This window comes from Morus notabilis, unplaced genomic scaffold, assembly GCF_000414095.1.
Source record: "Morus notabilis unplaced genomic scaffold, ASM41409v2 Scaffold241, whole genome shotgun sequence".
Lineage (NCBI taxonomy): Eukaryota > Viridiplantae > Streptophyta > Magnoliopsida > Rosales > Moraceae > Morus > Morus notabilis.
This window is the reverse complement of record NW_010358037.1, coordinates 359457-377561: the sequence shown is the minus strand read 5'-3', so window position 1 is coordinate 377561 and position 18105 is coordinate 359457. Positions and strand designations below refer to the sequence as shown.

Sequence of the window (18105 nt, the reverse complement as noted above, 5' to 3'; positions counted from 1 at the left end):
TCTAGCAAGTACATTTGACAGTTTTTCTATTATGTTCAAAAATTCACAATACTAGAAACTATAATCAAGGTAAAATCTCAATTTAGTAAATAAGTATAAAAAACAAGAGAAGGATAAATGAACCCTACCTCAAACTTCTTCAAATCTTGAAATCAGGTTGAATTACCCATAAAAATAGAGCTAAGGCCCTCTATTTAGAAGCTTGGACAGCACCTCCCATGGAGGGGAAGAGAGAAAATCGTGAGGGAGGGAGAGAAAACGTAAGGGAGAGAGAGAGAGAGAGTCAGCGTGAGGGAGAGAAGGAAAGAAAGAGAGAGAGAATAAATATCAGAAAGGAAAGGAAAAAGAGAAAAGAAAGAAAAAGAAAAAGAAAAAGGAAAAATGAGTTTGGACTTTCTATGTAAATTTGATTATTAGACTTCAAAGCTTAATCTAAACAAAATATGGAATAGCTCACTATTGTTGTTTTGGATAATTAGTTACCGATACCTAAACTGATCAAATGACAGAAGTGTCAATTTTAAAAATAATTATTTTTTTAAAGGAGAAAAATTATTTATGTGATAATTATAACTGAAAATCGTTCACTAATCTCAGATTAATTAATGCTAACAACTAGATTAAATTAATTAATTTCAATTAATTTAACCTGTAAGAGCAGTTTTATGTAGTGTGCTGTAAATTTTTAATACGGACTCGCACATATTTAATTGTTAAAAAACTAATTTAACTAGTTAAAAATAATTGTTCCCGCCGGTGGAGTAAAATAGCTTGCTCCACTATAAAAATTCCAATGTGCTATCTCACTGATGGCTGGGGCCTCCTTCTGAGGAGACCGTCGCCTTCCACCTAAAATGCTTAGGAAAAGCCCAAAGCCAATCCCAAGGAACAATGAAGCTTCATAGGGTCTTTTTGTCTATGTGCAAGTAGTCCACATCACAGACATGTCAATTTCACCGAGCCTCTCTCTAAGACAGTGCCTAGATCGTTACGCCTTTTAAGTGGGTCAGAATTACTCGATAAGGAATTTCACTACCTTAGAATCATTATAGTTATGGCCACCATTCACCAGGGATTCGATCATCGACTCCCCTGTGATCAGATTACCAACTTCCTTACCTTCCGGCACTGGGCAAGCATGAGCAAGTATAGTCTTAATAAATATTCATGGTTTTGTTAAATTAAAAATGCCGATTTCTTAAAAATTCGAGACTTAATAATTTACTTGAAAGTAGGCTTTGAAAAAGGCCATCAGCTGCAATTTCTATTTCTTTTCTTTTTTGCTTGAGCAGCATAAAAGTCATGAAATATCTAATAAACCCTAAATGCACCAAGCTCAACAAAGAAACTGTTCCAACTGCTGCTATGTAAAGCTCCAAGCCAACATATGGAACTTATTAAATTGTTGCGGATGGCCATAGCTTGTTTCTAGCCTTCATTGCAAATCTTTTGATGCGTGAGCAACTGTATAAGAATATTATTTCTTTCCTTAAAATACATAACTTAGGAAAACAAATTTGTGAGTGAAGACTAGACCAGAACGATATTTTGACAATAAAAAACACATCAATATAGTTGGTGTATAACATGTCCCTTCACTTTATATTATGCACATATAGTCTTTTGGTCATGATTTTAGAAAAGGGGCATTTGTATCAATTATATGATATGTAGCCCAAAAAGACTTTATTAGGATGGAGAACAATTGATTACAGAAGGAGCCAGACGAATACTAAAAGAAGATTTTTTTTTTTTTTTTTTTTTTTCAGTTTTCTCTAATCTTCAAAATCTCTAGTGTTGGCTAGTGTAGGAGCCGAAGTCGCTCAACGACAGGCAGCTTTTGATCTTTTTATGTTGAGGTGCATGGAACTTCGGTTCTCTTGGTATGGTTGGATGCTTCATTGACCTTTATACAAACAAAACAAAACACAAGAACTCAATGGTCATTGCAATTAGAGTTTAAAAAGTATATTTTCTTTTACCTTCTTGGAATGAATGGCCTGTCAAAATAAGGCATAGGCTGTGCTTTTGGGACAAGCTCCTTTCTTAGCCTTCTGATTTCTTCCTCTTCTGCCATCTGCAAGAGGAAACAATCAATTCAGCATTATAGTACATGTAATTTAGTTATGGATATGATAAAACTGTCATTCTTTTTTAATAATATTTACCTTCTGCCGCCTCTCTTTTTCCATCTTATACATCTCCATCAAGCTCATCTTCTCTGCCACCTGATTGTGCACAGAAAACAGTAAAACATAGCAATGAAGATTCAGCTTTCTAGAAGAGACAGTAATAGACCAAACACAATCTATATTTATGATGACATTAGTCAGCTCCATAAATATGACTTCCGATGGGATGCAAAATGAACTATCATGTTTCCATCAAAAGGTAAGGCAAATTTATCTATCTCCTTTCAGATTTGGTATAGTACTTGAACCTGTTGTATAAACCAAATTTCATTGCCTTCCTTTACATTCAGAACACTACAACACAATACATTGATAGGCCCCCAATCCGTCTGACATATGTGAGGCGCAGGAAGAAGGCAGGGTAGGATGGTCTTTTCAGATGGGAACGGGGTAGGGAGGTCTTCTTGAGGGATGGGAGTTTGTTATGCTGTTAGCTTGTCTCAATTGCTGCAAAGAGTTAGTTTTGAGTCTCTGAGTCATGATAGTGAATAAAAGGGGAATGAGAAGGTTGAGGGGGTTAGGGAAATTTCTGGTAATCTGTAGAGCTTTCGCTCAGGGGAGAGAAAGCAGATCTCTCAAATTTTCTGCTACTATCTGTACTTGTGTCCTTGTTTACCAATACAAATTTCCCTCTCTCGGTCATTCATACCAGAGAATTTTGATATCAATTCTAATCAACATTACATTATATTTCCGGACGTTTGACTATTAGACTACCAAAATATTAAGATGGAAACTTCTTGGCGAAATTAGAAAAGCACCTGATGGTCAAACTCAGCACGCTCTACAGCTCGCACATCACTGTGAAGCTTCAGGTCGAGGGGCCTTGTTCTCTCTTTAATAAAAGGCTTTAGAAGACACTGAGATAACAAACACCAAGGAAAATGCATTGGCTCACAACATTAGTATTGACTTTCGACCTTAGAATTGATTCAAAACATTAGATTAGCAAACAAAAGATAACTTAAAAAGAGCCTAAACCTCGGGCTCATCTGTAGTCCATGGAAGGCCTTGTGCAATTGGTATCCGCAGCCTCTCTTCCTCGCCCATCATGTCTTGTAACTTCTTCAAGAACTCTTCCTCCTTTAATTTTCCCCTTTGCTGTGATGAGATAACAATTCAAGATGTTATAAGCTATTTTAATGCAAGCAAAGCTGGTTTGTCCAGAAACGCATATGAATTTAGCTTAAATATACCTCTGTTCTTAGCTTGAATGGTTTCGAGGATGTGGCTTTGAGCTTCTTCTTCTTCCATCTGCTTCCACCAATTGTGCTCACTGTTTCTGAGCTCTGCAATCAGGCCAAAAGTAGAAAATCCCATCAATTTGTGAAACATCTACACTATGCTTAACTATATAATATAGTGGAAAATTCTTACATTTCTTCGGCTCCTTCGACCTCCACTAGAATTCCTGCTTGAAATACTATAATGGGCAGAACATAACAAAGGAAACAAGTCAGAACATGAAATAACTGATCTAAAAATGCATCAAAAGTTGTATTAAACAAAACAAAGTGGGAAAAATCTCAAACCTTCCTAGGCTGCTATCCCAAGAAGACGAAACCGAAGCCCGCGGATCCAGACCGAGGTTCTCCGACGTCAAGAACAAGTCTGATGGACAAAATGAAGATGATGAAACCTGTGTTTCAAGAACACTTGGAGATTGCAATCCGGGTAACGCCCACTTCATTGCCTTCTTGTGATTCTCTTGTACTTGTTCATCCTCATGATCATTTTTCTGATCATCAGATTCCTTCGAGCTTGGTATCGAAAGAAGCTTCTCAAAGGCCTTGACCAGATGCATAACTTTCCCGCACTCAGGCACACTGTTCCGCGCCTCTTCCAACAGCTTAGCCCGCCTTCTCTTGACCGTTGAAGAACCTATTCGATTCAATGGATCAACCTCGCCTGGTTCCCCATTTTCAGACTCACTTAACACAGAAACTTCATCTTCCCCGACCTTCGCCTGATATCCATCTTCAATTTGACAGTCCTGAATCATCAAACTCTTTTCAATTTCCTCTTCCAGTTCGATCTCAGCTTGATCCACGACCTTCGGACAAGTCGAATCCGAGAGCCCTCCGCCATCTCCGGATCTGCGATTCTTGAAGAACTCCTCCTGAGACGCCCGGAGACTCTCATAAGCCACGCACAGGCACTTCTTCGAATTACCACCACCGGCCTTCTCTTTGCACTTACAAGCAACGTTCGTTCCCAAATCCTCTTTCTTTGAGTTCTTCCTCTTAGCGATCACGAACTTCCTCTCCCGGATCTTATTCCGCGGCGAGAAAACCACCGGGTTAGGGTTAGGGTTCTGGTTCTGGTTCTTCGAAGCAGATTTCTGAGACTTAGCGGATTTGATCGCAGGGGAATTGGATGATTTCGGACCAGGCGAAACATTAGGGTTCAGATTCTCCGAACACCGCAAAACTTCTCGGCTCTTGGACCGAGACCCGTGCGAATCCTTCACAGGCGTCGTTACTCCGGCGGTCTTGCCGATCAAATCCATCGGAATCTGAACCAGACGGATTGTGCAGAGAACGATGAGAGAGAGAGAGAGGGAGAGAGAGAATTTTTCGATATTTCGGAGACGATGAAAAAGAAAAACAAATGATTCTTCAAATGGCCAGAATGATGAGGAAGAGAAAAACGTTGAGCAACGAACGCTCTCTCTGTGTGTAACGGCTAGTTTTGTGGGGTTTGTTTCTGGGACGTTCGATAGGAGATTTTAAATTTTCGTTTGGCTTTTGACCGTCGGATGGTGATTGTGGGGGATAATTGCCATTTTTGGATTTGGATTTAGAACCGTTATGGTCGGGGTTAGCACCGCTTAAGGATAATGATATATAGTCGGAATTACGAAAAGACCCCCCTGCTCTGATTCTCCAACAAAGTAAAAAAGGACCCTGCTTTGTGATGAAAATTCCAAGTGACCCTAAGAGAGCGTTTGGTATGGTAAAATTTTGTAGTAATAATGAGAATCTTCTCACATTCTCATATTTAGTATAAGAATTGTTATTTTTAAATTTGTATGAATATTTGGGGTTCATTTGACCCCAAAATTAGGTAATATGAATAGTACCTAATAAAGTGTTATTCACATTCATGGAAATCTTAACATCGTGTGAATCTCACCCACACACCTAGCACAAGCCATATTCTGCCCAATCATGCCAGAGCTCTGCAGCTCCACCACCACACCAGATGTCATCGTCGCCAACCCACCACCAGTCGGTTGCCATCGCCCGGCAGCTCATGACTAGAGTCATGCAACGCCATCCATCCTTACCCCTGCAGCGCTGCCCTAAACCCATGACCACAGAATGTCATTAGAAGTCCGTCACCACTCCCAACAACGGTGAAGCAACCCATCCCTTTCTCATCACAACTTAGTTGTCCTGACCCCACACCACCATAACAGACCAGCCATCACAAAACTTGGTCGTCCTCGCAGCCCATTGATGTTGCAACTCGTCATATACCAGATCCTCTCCACCAGCAAGTCACTCGTCGCTGTCTCACCATCAGCAATTTTTTTAGTGAAAATTTTTTGTTTTTAGGGAAAATTATTATGTGGTTTTATTTTCTTCTTTGAGAGTTCTCCGATTATATCAAAAAAATAAATTACCGATAGTTTTTTACTTTTAATTATTAAATTTATATTAAAAATTATCTATTCTGCATGTTTTTTTAATGTGATGTGATTTTGATCAAATTCATCGGTGATACTATTAGCAGAGAGGCCCAGTGGAGGAAGTCCCTTCTTCTTTTTTCTGCTTGAAGAATATATATCAAGCTTTGTCATGATATAATTTCCTATCTTTTTGGGTACAACATGTTGCTTGTGAAGATAAACGACTTGTAGTTTTGTATCCAAAACCAAAGCGACATATTGATTCTACTTAAATAAGCGACAAGCTGCATTATGGGAACAGTACATGGGAAAACGGGGAAAATGACAAATCTCATACTTAAGTTACGTGGTTATCCTCAAAAGTGCATGGTGTGTGTCCTCTTAAAAAAAAGATGGCTCTTACATATGTTCACCTGGCCAGTTTTCAAGAACATCACCTTTACCATTTTTTGGACATTACAATTGGTTATATCCTTGAGATTTTAGTTATTTTTAGTTTAATTTTGTGTTTATGTGTTTAGTTTATTTTGGTTTACGATTAGTTTTATTTTGTTGTTATTTAGGATGTGTTTGGAGTTATTTTCATTTTTATTTTTCACGTTTTTTGAGAAAAAAATAAAAATGAGATAGAAACGATGTTTGGCACAATTAAAGACAAAAATAGAAATAAAAGCGATTTTTTAGTTTACTATAAAATATGAGAGAAATGAAAAATGACTTTTAGTCGTTTTTCATTTTTTGTTTCCATTTTCTCCACTCTCGAGTAGAGAGAAATATTAATAAATTTTTTATACTGAAAATAATCTCTTGAAAAAACTACCAAACGCATTTTTAAAAATAATTTCTGTCTGAGATTAAAAACGTTTTCATTTTCATTTTCATACAAAAAAACAAAATTATTTTAGAACGAGTTTCAAACACACCCTTAATTTTCCTTCCAAAATATTTATTTTTCTCATTTATCCTTAGAAGAAAATAACTTGTCGTTTTTTGCCAAAGGACATGTCGCATGCGTACATGGTTTACCCTTATGTAAAATTGGATGCCATTTATTCTCATTGGGGAAAATGATACATCTCATACTCACGCGGTTTACTTTATGGGAGATTCTTGGATAGGTTTAGGTTTAGTGTACCGATAGATCATGTTTTTTAAATCATTAAATTTATATATTTTTTAATTTTTACGTGATTTTACGTAAATACAACGGACAAAAATTTTAGCCTATGTTCTCTTACTTTATATGGTTTTCACTTGAGCTCTGACAATACTATTGAGACATATCTCGTTTCCTGTTGAAAGAAAACGGTAGGATTCTTAGCATAAAAGTACATCTCGTTTTTTATTCCTTCAAAAAACGATTTGTCGTGTACTTGTGTGGCCGTTTTCCGTCATGGGAAAAGATTAGAATGCCGTTTTCATAATCCTTGCCTGCCGTTTTCAGAGACATAAGTGATTAACAATTCGGACCCAAGCATACGGATTGAGTGTGCAATATAATTCAAAGAATCATAAAATGTCTAAAAGTTCACCCTTCAAAGTTTTAATAGAAACCAATAAAAATGTAGTAAGGTACATTTTATAATTGTAATAGAGGATCAATAAAAATTAAAATAAAGAAAAAATACTTTAAAAATAAAAAGGACTAAAAAACCAACTAAATAGCTCAATAATTCAAAAATAATAAACAATTTGGTTCGGTTTGATTTGAATTGAGCGGTTTGAATACCCCTAATTCAAACTAATGTTGTTTTATCAATATTCTTATGTTTTTTATTGAATAAAATAATAAATTAGTAAAGTTTTTGTTTATAAGATATTAGTACAGTGTTTGATGCTAACTAACCCGTTTTACTGAAGCTAGAAGGGGAACTTAGTTTAAATATCAACTAGATTTTAAGTCATGATGAATGCATATTGGCATTGCTATCAGGTTTGAATACTATTTAGTGACAAGAGAAAGATTAGTTTTACTTTTTTTATCCTTTATTGTATTCGTTATTTGACATGTGGACTTTATATCTCATTTTCTGTTAAATAATGGATGCACAAAGTGACAAAATAAGTGACGTTAGCATTTCTCAAATTAATTATTTAATTCTTTTTTACTTTTTTCCTTTCATCATCGTCAGAGGTTAGTGCATACGACTAGATATAACGATTTGAGTTTAAGCACTTAAATTTTCAAAATGATGTGCGGAATTGAGATAAAGTACAAGTTTAAATACATAGGTGGTCAAATAAAAAATGATTTTAGCCAAAAAAAAAAAAAAAGAGAACGAGGAATAAATTAATTCTTCTATCTCTTTATATGATGAGTTGGACTTGTGAACAAAATTGAAACTGCAAAGATTTTTTTTTTTTAAATCTTTTCGGTTTGCAAATAGAGCCAAAGCTTAAAACTTGCATGTAAAAGGCTTCACAATCTTTTTTCTGTTTGTCAAGAAATTTTTGTTAACTCAATAAAATGAATTAAAATCTATGAAATTAATTTTTTTCACATTCATTCACAAAAAAAAAAAAAAAAAAAAAAAAAAAAATCTTTACATTCTTGTTGATGCCCTTGTGGGTATTATTATGAGTCATCATCACTCATGTGACTTTGTAGCTTTGTTCTTTAATTTTTCCGAATGGCTTCAAATCCACTCCAACATTTTCTAAATCTGTAAGCAACTATATCCTTGAGTTTGAAGTTTGCCCTTTAAAACTTTTACAAATGGGCCATGACCTTAATGCACAGGAAAATTACCACCCAAAATCAAATGAATCAGTTAAAACTTAGGTCTCGTTTATTTCACCGATTCGAGTTTTCAGTTTTAAATTTTTACAGTAAAAAACTCTCAGAAAATGTCACATCTAACTTTTTTTACTACAGTAAAAAGCTCTCAGAAAATGTCACATCTCAACTCGAATTGAAAACTCGAATCCGCGAAGTGAATTATTTCAAAAAAAAAAAAATAATAATAAATCTCTAGTAAGCCAAAATGCAATACTACAATCCATCAATATAATTTGATTTTCATGGGGTAAAAAGGTTCTCTTCCCTTTCAACGAGCTAAAATGCATTTTATCACGCTATTACCTCATAAACTTATAAATAATAAGACGTGCTAAAGAATCTTTAGGACCATGATTTATAAGCCTAAAGTCAAATCTCCTCCACGGAAAAAAAAAAATCCAATTTCCAACCCCGAGAGTTTGTGATCAAATGGGTTTAACTTATCAATTCCACGTTGTCGAAGTTGTGACCCCACCATGCTTGAAGTAAATAGCACGAATCCAAGGAACGATGTTTTAAATTAGTGTCAAGATCTTTCATATAAAATACAACGAATGGCAAATTGAAAAGTTGTTCCATTTTACTTCGCAAGGTTATGGCATAATAATGCAAGAAAAAAACCGATGTACTTTTCATTGTCCATAACAATTTTTTTGTCAAACACACACAACATATAGAGTAGTACGTAAACAAAACTCTCCTAAAATGGTATCTATGTATAATCATAACGTGTCACATTTTTTTTAGTTAGTAAGTAAAATCTGATAAAAAAATATATAAGGAAAACAAGAAATTACACCATCTAAAGCAAATCTACTTGCTTTCACAGCTAAAAAAATAAAAAAAAAATGTAAAATAAAAGGGAAATTAAGAAAAAAAGAACAGAAAGAACAGAAAGAGCTAAAGCTAATTCATGTTCTATCAAGAAGTGTTAGAGATAATAAATCAGAGGTTAGAAATTAGTTTTAGCCCAGCTCAGTTTATTAGAAGGTTGTTAGATTATTTGTACACGTGTAAAGTTTTTAGTGGTTTAGATTTGTGATTAGTTAGATAAGAGGCCTTAATAGACTTGTATATAAGCATTATGTACAGTTTCAACTGATTAATGAAGAGCTTAATCTTTCTCTCAAAACTTCTTTCTAGTTCTTTATTATTTATCTAAGTATCAGAGCGTAATCCACCGACGGTTAAGAATCCAGCAACTGGAAAAGCGGCGACGACGACTCAGATTCCGGCGGTGACAGCCATGGCCGATGATGTTTTAAGCTCTTCCCAATCCAAGTTTATTGACACATTTTCTAGGTTCACACGGATATATCTGCTTAGACACAAGTCAGAAGCCTTGCAAAATTTTATCAACTTCAAACAACATGTTGAGTTGCAATTAGGTTACAAAGTTAAATCAGTTCAAACAGACTGGGGTGGAGAATATAGACCCTTTACCGATCTTCTCACTTCTCCAGGTGTCTCTCATCAAAATTCTTGTCCCCACACTCATTAACAAAATAGTCTAGCTGAACGTAAAATGTTAGTTAATCAATCCATCTTAAAAGTATAAGTTATTAGGAGGTGGGTCAATAATAGTTTATACTTTAACATTTCTCTTCACGTGTGGGTTGGACAGTGTCGTGTGGATAAAGAGTGTTATTACGGAAATTTAAACTTAGGATTTCCCACTCTGATACCATGTTAGTTTACTAATTCACCTCAAAAACTTAAATTATTAGGAGATTAGTCAATAATAATTTTATACTTTAACAATTGACATATTGTTGAGACAGGTTTAACCTTCCTAGCCAAAGCTTCAATGCCTTTTAAATATTGGGATGAAGCCTTTAGAACAGCTGTGTATCTTATTAACCGCCTTCCCTCTACTCTTTTACACTACAAAACACCATTAGAAGTCTTATTCAAACGTAAACCTCAGTATACTCAATTAAAAACTTTTGGTTGTCTTTGTTTTCCAAATTTAAAACCTTAAAACCAACACAAGTTTGACTACAAATCTTCTCCTTGTACTTTTATTGGCTATAGCCTTAATCATAAAGGGTACAAATGCTTAGATTTAAAAGACATAATTTACATTTCTAGAGATGTCATTTTTTATGAGTTTACATTTCCTTATGTATCTTCTGTGTCTTCTTCTTCTCCAAGTTCAGTACATGTTTCACCACCTATTGTTCCTTTACAAGTTTTATCCTCTCTGATTCAAAATTCTTGTGTTCCCACTTCTAGTTCACCTTCATCCACTTCTTATCCTGCCTTGTCCGTGCCCACTTCTTCTCCTGTTCCACCTTCTACTGATTTTTCATGTGACACTTCTATGCAGCCTCTATCTACTGTGTGCCTTGATTTACAGGTTCCCACTACTATATCAGAAAAAGCACAGGTTGCTCAAAATACACAATCCATGGTGACTCACGCAAAAAGAGGTGTGTTCAAGCCAAAAGTTTATATTGCCTGCAAGAAACCTGCTAGTCCTTTGGAAGCTCTCCAATCTGAACGGTGGAAGCAAGCAGTGACTAATGAGTGTCTTGCTCTTGTAAGGAACAACAATTGAAGTTTAGTTCCCTTACCGGAAGGAAGAAAAGCAATTAGGTGTAAATGGGTTTTTCATGTTAAAGAAAACTCAGATGGTACAATCAATAAGTTCAAGGCACGTTTGGTAGCAAAAGGGTTTCATCAAGTGTCTGGTTTTGATTTCAATGAGACATTTAGTCCAGTTATTAAACCAACAACAATAAGGGTTGTTCTCACTGTTGCTCTTAGTAGGAACTGGATTATCAGACAACTTGATGTTAATAATGCTTTTTTAAATAGTATTTTACAAGAAGTTTATATGGAACATCCATTTAGTTTTGAAGATCTGAAGCAACCAGACTTGGTGTGTAAATTGCTTAAGTCCTTATATGGACTCAAACAAGTACCTTGTGCTTGGTTTAAAAAGCTCTATCAAGCACTAGTTGAATTTAGTTTTCATTCAGCCAAATCAGATCAATCCTTATTCATTCAAGAAACAGCTCACTGGACTGTGTTTGTACTTGTATATGTTGATGATATTTTAGTCACAGGAAGCAATCAAGAAATTATTCAGCATCTCATTGATCAGTTAATAATAAGTTTGCTCTCAAATACTTAGGAGAAGTTGACTACTTTCTTGAAATTCAGGTTAAGAAGACTGTTAGAGGTTCATCTTACTTAAACTAAATATGTCAAAGACCTGCTACGTAAGACAAAAATGTAGTACTCAAGGAGTGTTACATCACCACTTACAACTGGTCAGAAACTTACTGCTTATGGAAGTGATGAAAGTGTAGGATCCACAACTTTACCGAAGTGTAGTTGGAGCACTACAATATGTAACTATTATCAGACCTGAACTTGCTTATTCAGTGAATCGTGTGTGTCAATTTATGCAAAGGCCTTTGGAAGCTCATTGGAAAACAATCAAGAGGATCTTGAGATATTTGTCAGGAACATTGGACTTTGGTTTGCATCTCACCCACAATTTAAACGCAAATTTGAACTCAATTGCTTTCTGTGATGCTGACTGGGCTTCGGATGCAGACGACAGGAGATCAACATCAGGTTTCTGCTTGTTCTTGGGCTCGAATCTTATTTCTTGGCAATCAAAGAAGCAACATACCGTATCAAGGTCCTCAACAGAAGCTGAGTATAGAAGTCTAGCAAGCTTGGTAGCAGAAATAAGCTGGTTACAATCTCTTCTTTATGAGATAGGTGTTAAAAGTTCAAAGACTCCTATTATCTAGTTTGACAACTTGAGCACAGTTCATTTGGCTGCAAATTCAGTTTTGCATGCCAAGATTATAGGCCCGTTTAGTTCACTGATTTGAGTTTTTAATTTGAGTTGAGATGTGATTTTATGTGAGAGCTTTTTATTGTAGTAAAAAGTTAGACGTGACTGTTTCTGATAGATTTTTACTGTAACAAAACTCAAATTCTAAACTCAAATTGATAAAATGAACGAACCTAAACATGTGAAACTAGACCTTTACTTTGTGCATGAGAAAGTGCTACAAAAAGCAATTGAAGTTAGACATGTGCCTGCCTGCTATAGATCAGTTGGCTGACATTTTTACTAAAGCAATTTCCAGTTCCGCTTTTGGTCGTTTGAGACACAAACTCAGAGTACAAAATTTTTAGTACTCTGATTTGAGGGGGGGATGTTAGAGATAATAAAACAGAGGTTAGAAATTAGTTTTAGCCCAGCTCTGTTAGAAGGTTGTTAGATTATTTGCACACGTGTAAAGTTTTTAGTGGTTTAGATTTGTAATTAGTTAGATGTAAAAAACCTTGACAGACTTATATATAAGTATTATGTACAATTTCAACTGATTAATGATGAGGGTTTGTTCATTTGCATTTTTTGATTAGTGTAACTGGAGTTCAGATTTTAATTTGAGTTAAGGTGTATTTGAGTATAATTTGAGTTGAGACTCTAATTTAAGTTTGTGTTTGGATGTGCACATTTTGAGTTATGGTTTGAATTGAAAATCTATTTGAGTTTGTATTTGGGTGAGTCAAAACTTAAATTTATGGTTAGATAGTATTTTAATAAAAACTCAATAGTGATGAAAAATTTTAATATGATATATAAGTGAGATTTTATTCGTCTCTTCTTCATTGTGAACGCATAAAAAAATAATCTTAATCGGAATTAAAATGAAAGAGTTTTGATGTTTTTAAGAATAAAAAAAAATATTATTTATCAACTTGAGTTTGAGTTGAAGATGAAACTTGAACATATTTTAACTTTAAACTCAAGTTTAAATTCAAATTTTACAAAAAAATATAAACTTAAATAAAATTATAACTTAAGTTCAAATTTTTTTTAAATTTAAGTGTAAATGAACAAGTCGTTAATCTTTCTCTCAAAACTTCTTTCTAGTTCTTTCTTATTTCTCTAGTAAGAAGCAAACCCCAGGAAGCTCATGAGTTGTTCAATACAGAGGTTTGCTTATTTAGCAAACGCGTAGGAATATGCTGAGGTCTTTATTTTTTAACCAATATTCCCAAAATCCCTTTTGACTTTTCAATTCAACTGTAATAACAAAGGTTATTTCCGTAAATTCAGCTCACCTAGTTAGACCGCTTCCGAATACGATTTTACCATCTTACCCTCTCGACACACATGTACTGGCTAGTAATTTCCTAGAAATGGGAGGAGTAGATCTGGGACATGAATTGAGTATTTAAACGAGCTCCGCATTCCTCCCTCTTCATTATAGTTCTCTCCTTCTCTCTTTCGCGTGGAAACACCAGAGCAGGATTTCAGGAGGTAAATTTTCTACCTCGCGATTTCAAATCTTCATTCATGCAATTTTTCTTTTCTTTTTTTCCTTGATTTCGTTCATTTCGATTCGATTTTCTTTGGCACTAAGATGAAATTACGGTATTTTTTCTCGGTTGTGAGGAAAATTCACGGTCGTGTTCGTCTCTGATCTGAATTAGATGTCAGATTTGATTTTCCAGGAAAGAATTTGCCTTTCACTTTTTTGTTGGTAATGGATTAGATTCTGATGTTTGCTTAATGCAGATCTAGCGTCATTTTCGGTTTTGCTTTGTTTTGGTGATCAATTACGGTGTTAAGAATGCAAATTGAGCTGGTTGGCATTGGATCTGATTGAATTATTTGTTATTAATACTGACTATTCTGCAAATCAAGGATTTCGTTCATTTAATTACAGAATTTGCGAACCCGTTGTGCTTTGAAAATGCTCTTTTACCTGTTTTTGATATAATAGTAATTTTGTTGGAAGGAAGTGGTCGGTTTCCGCCTATATGGGGTTAGATCTGGTTTTGTCTTAGCTCTGATTATTTGTCTATTGGGAAAAACGAAATAGCTTTGATTTTCTTTTTCCTTTTGTTTATGTTTGTTCCATAAACGTCCTTCTTTGTCAGGAAGAATGACGTGATCCCGTCGTACGTTTTTATATCCTCCCACTGTCAGTGTTAAATTGTTTTACAACCTGATTTCATACAAGAATTATATGGAATCAAATAAATATCTGTTCTGCTTTTGAACAAGATAGCGAATTTCTTAGTCATTTAGGGCTACCTTTTGTTTTCTAATCCGTTGTGAAAATGGATATGGCAAGAAAAGGATTGTAAGTTTTTGAATCTAAGAGCCTAGATCCTGGAAAATGTCCAATGAGTTGATCATCTGCCCAAAGTATGTTAATGGATTATGGGTGAATGAGAAAGTTTATTTGCTTTTTGAAAGTAATGATTAATAAAAGTGCTTAAGCAAGTTTCACATTTGCATGTTATTGCAACATTGTTCTCTTTATCCTCCTGATCTGTAAAACCTCATTGTGGGCAGGTTATAGACTGATAAAGAAGGAAAGATGGTGAAGATCTGTTGCATTGGTGCTGGATATGTTGGGGGCCCTACAATGGCGGTGATTGCACTTAAGTGCCCCGATATTGAAGTGGTCGTTGTTGATATCTCCGTGCCTCGGATCACAGCCTGGAACAGTGATCAGCTTCCCATCTACGAGCCTGGCCTCGATAATGTGGTGAAGCAATGCCGTGGCAAGAACCTGTTCTTCAGCACTGATGTCGAGAAACACGTGTCGGAGGCTGATATAGTCTTCGTCTCTGTCAACACCCCGACCAAAACTAGAGGTCTTGGAGCAGGCAAAGCTGCAGATCTGACATATTGGGAAAGTGCGGCTCGCATGATTGCTGATGTTTCGAAGTCTGACAAGATTGTGGTTGAGAAATCCACAGTCCCTGTCAAAACAGCTGAAGCCATTGAAAAGATTCTGACCCATAACAGCAAGGGAATCAAGTTCCAAATCCTTTCAAACCCAGAATTCCTTGCCGAGGGAACTGCAATTCAAGATTTATTTGCCCCAGACCGTGTTCTTATTGGAGGCAGGGAAACCCCTGAGGGCGAGAAAGCCATCCAAGCATTGAAGGCTGTTTATGCACACTGGGTCCCAGAAGATCGAATTTTGACCACCAATCTGTGGTCTGCTGAGCTCTCCAAGCTTGCTGCCAACGCCTTCTTGGCCCAGAGAATTTCCTCTGTCAATGCCATGTCTGCTCTCTGTGAGGCTACTGGGGCCAACATCTCAGAGGTGTCATATGCAGTTGGCAAGGACACAAGGATTGGACCCAAGTTCCTTAACGCTAGTGTTGGTTTTGGTGGATCCTGCTTCCAGAAGGATATATTGAATCTGGTTTACATCTGCGAATGCAATGGCCTTCCGGAGGTGGCAGAATACTGGAAACAGGTCATCAAGATCAATGACTATCAGAAGAACCGCTTTGTGAACTGTGTTGTTTCCTCCATGTTTAACACGGTCTCCAACAAGAAGATTGCTATTCTGGGGTTCGCATTCAAGAAAGATACTGGTGACACAAGAGAGACCCCAGCCATTGATGTGTGCAAGGGCCTATTGGGTGACAAGGCCAGGCTGAGTATATACGATCCACAGGTCACTGAGGACCAGATCCAGAGGGACCTCACAATGAACAAATTCGACTGGGACCATCCTCTTCACCTGCAGCCAATGAGCCCGACCACTGTGAAGCAAGTCAATGTGGTTTGGGATGCTTATGAGGCGACCAAGGATGCTCATGGTGTTTGCATCCTGACTGAGTGGGATGAGTTCAAGACTCTTGACTACAAGAGGATATATGACAACATGCAGAAACCGGCATTCATATTTGACGGTAGGAATGTCGTCGATCGGGAGAAGGCTCATAAAATTGGCTTCATTGTATACTCCATTGGCAAGCCTCTCGATGCATGGCTCAAGGACATCCCTGCTGTGGCATAGAGCAGATGTGAGGTGAAAGTGGCCTTCTTCTGGGGGTCATACATTCATACCTTGAGTCACCCAGTTTAATTCTTTACAATTTTTTTTAATGGGTTTTTGTTATTTCTCACTTTCCCATAGTGGGTCAGAATAGTGATGCGACTTTGGTGAAAGTAAGAGACTCTACGTTTTGCCTTGCATCGAATTCCTTGTTGTTACATTACTGTATGTTACTTTTTGTTAGAAGACATTATATTATATATTGTTGGTTCAGTCTTCCATCATAATTAGAATGATTTAATTCTATAAACTATTTCCCCCCTTTCTTTTGTTGAGCCGGGTGTTTTTTTTTTTTTTTTTTTTTTTTTTTTTTTTTTTTGAAAAATTCATTCAACATTTTCCCAACCTGAAAAAGTTTGCGTACTTCGTAAGCAAAGCGTCGAGCCAAATAAGCTTTTTTGTTTCTTGGTTTATTGTTGCAGATATATGACTTGAAATAAGCCATGCTTTGATTATATTTATGCATAAATTTCTGTGTTAAATTAGGTGAGGAGCAAAGTGCGAGCCTAGTCATTTGTGGGCCTACCTTAAGTTAGGTCTACAACAATGCATGGGCGACCATAACCTTAAATTAGATCATCGGTTCAAATTTTATAATTTTAAGAAGAATTCTAACAGATCCCTTCAGATAATTGATCTTTAAAATTTAGGTAATCTTAACAAATACTCTTTAAAAGTGCATGGGTCAGGATTTTACTCTTTACTCTTGATTCATAATCTTTTTTGTCAAATAATTACACTAATAAAAGGGTATTTATCAAGAGTAAAAAATAAAAGTCCAGACTCATACATTTTTAAGGATAAATTCTTCATTTTTTACTAAAAAAATTTCTATCGGATCCATTCCAAACTAACTCTCTGTAAATGGGTGCGCATTGCTTTTGACCATTATGAAATCTGAAGATTGCGGCAAATATGAAGAATAGAGTAGTGCAACTACTCGATATTCATGCTCATGAATTAGTTAAGTGGGGTTTCATAAACTCTACGAAGCCCTACTTGCATGTCTATCGTTTTCATTGAGAATTCTAAAATCGAAACGACACACATAGTTTCAAAAATCTTTTTTATTTTATTTTTTATTAACGAACAGAAAAGGTAAATGTCAATCAATAGAATAAGCAAAGAACTTGAAATTTTTACTACATCTAAATAGAGGGATATATCCCTAGTCAAATTCACTGTCAAGACACTTGACACCCTCATCAATCTCTCAGCAAGAAAACAATAACTCTCCATACCTAAATGACATTTCAATTTCACACTAATTTTCTAAGAAAACAAGCACTCTCTAAAACCTTCAGTACAAAGCAAAAATTCTTCGAGAATTTTACTCTCAGTTCTCACATATAAAAAGATCATTATACCCAAGTTATATGGCTTTCTTAAGCATTCTATTTATAATACAATGGGAGCCAATAATAATTAGACAGCTGAAGTAACTAATTATACTGCAATCTTATTATAACTAGCTATAATAAACTCTTTATTCCTTAATTAACGTTGCTCCTTAATGATCAATTAATTAAAGACTTGCAATCTACAAATCTTCATCTTGTCTCTAATCAATAAATAAATAAACAGCTTACTTAAACTAGAGATCCCTAATTCACTGAAAAAAAAAAAAAAAAAAAAAAAAAAAAAAAAATT

General features: G+C 35.7%; 2 protein-coding genes across 2 annotated transcripts; one reads left to right on the top strand and one right to left on the bottom strand.

Annotated features, from left to right (window-relative positions):
* Positions 1 to 1582: 1582 nt before the first annotated feature.
* On the bottom strand, positions 1583 to 4794 carry LOC21403874. Its single transcript, XM_010091312.2, has 8 exons — positions 3725 to 4794; positions 3570 to 3615; positions 3389 to 3481; positions 3174 to 3293; positions 2954 to 3052; positions 2169 to 2228; positions 1983 to 2077; positions 1583 to 1906 (listed from the first exon to the last, which is right to left on the bottom strand). Exons 1-8 carry the CDS (start codon positions 4699 to 4701, stop codon positions 1792 to 1794), a joined length of 1605 nt encoding a protein of 534 aa, XP_010089614.1. The 5' UTR covers positions 4702 to 4794; the 3' UTR covers positions 1583 to 1791.
* A 9033-nt stretch (positions 4795 to 13827) lies between these two features.
* On the top strand, positions 13828 to 16715 carry LOC21403872 (UDP-glucose 6-dehydrogenase 3). Its single transcript, XM_010091310.2, has 2 exons — positions 13828 to 13904; positions 14949 to 16715. The coding sequence occupies exon 2, from the start codon at positions 14974 to 14976 to the stop codon at positions 16414 to 16416; it is 1443 nt and encodes a 480-aa protein (XP_010089612.1). The 5' UTR covers positions 13828 to 13904; positions 14949 to 14973; the 3' UTR covers positions 16417 to 16715.
* Positions 16716 to 18105: the final 1390 nt, after the last annotated feature.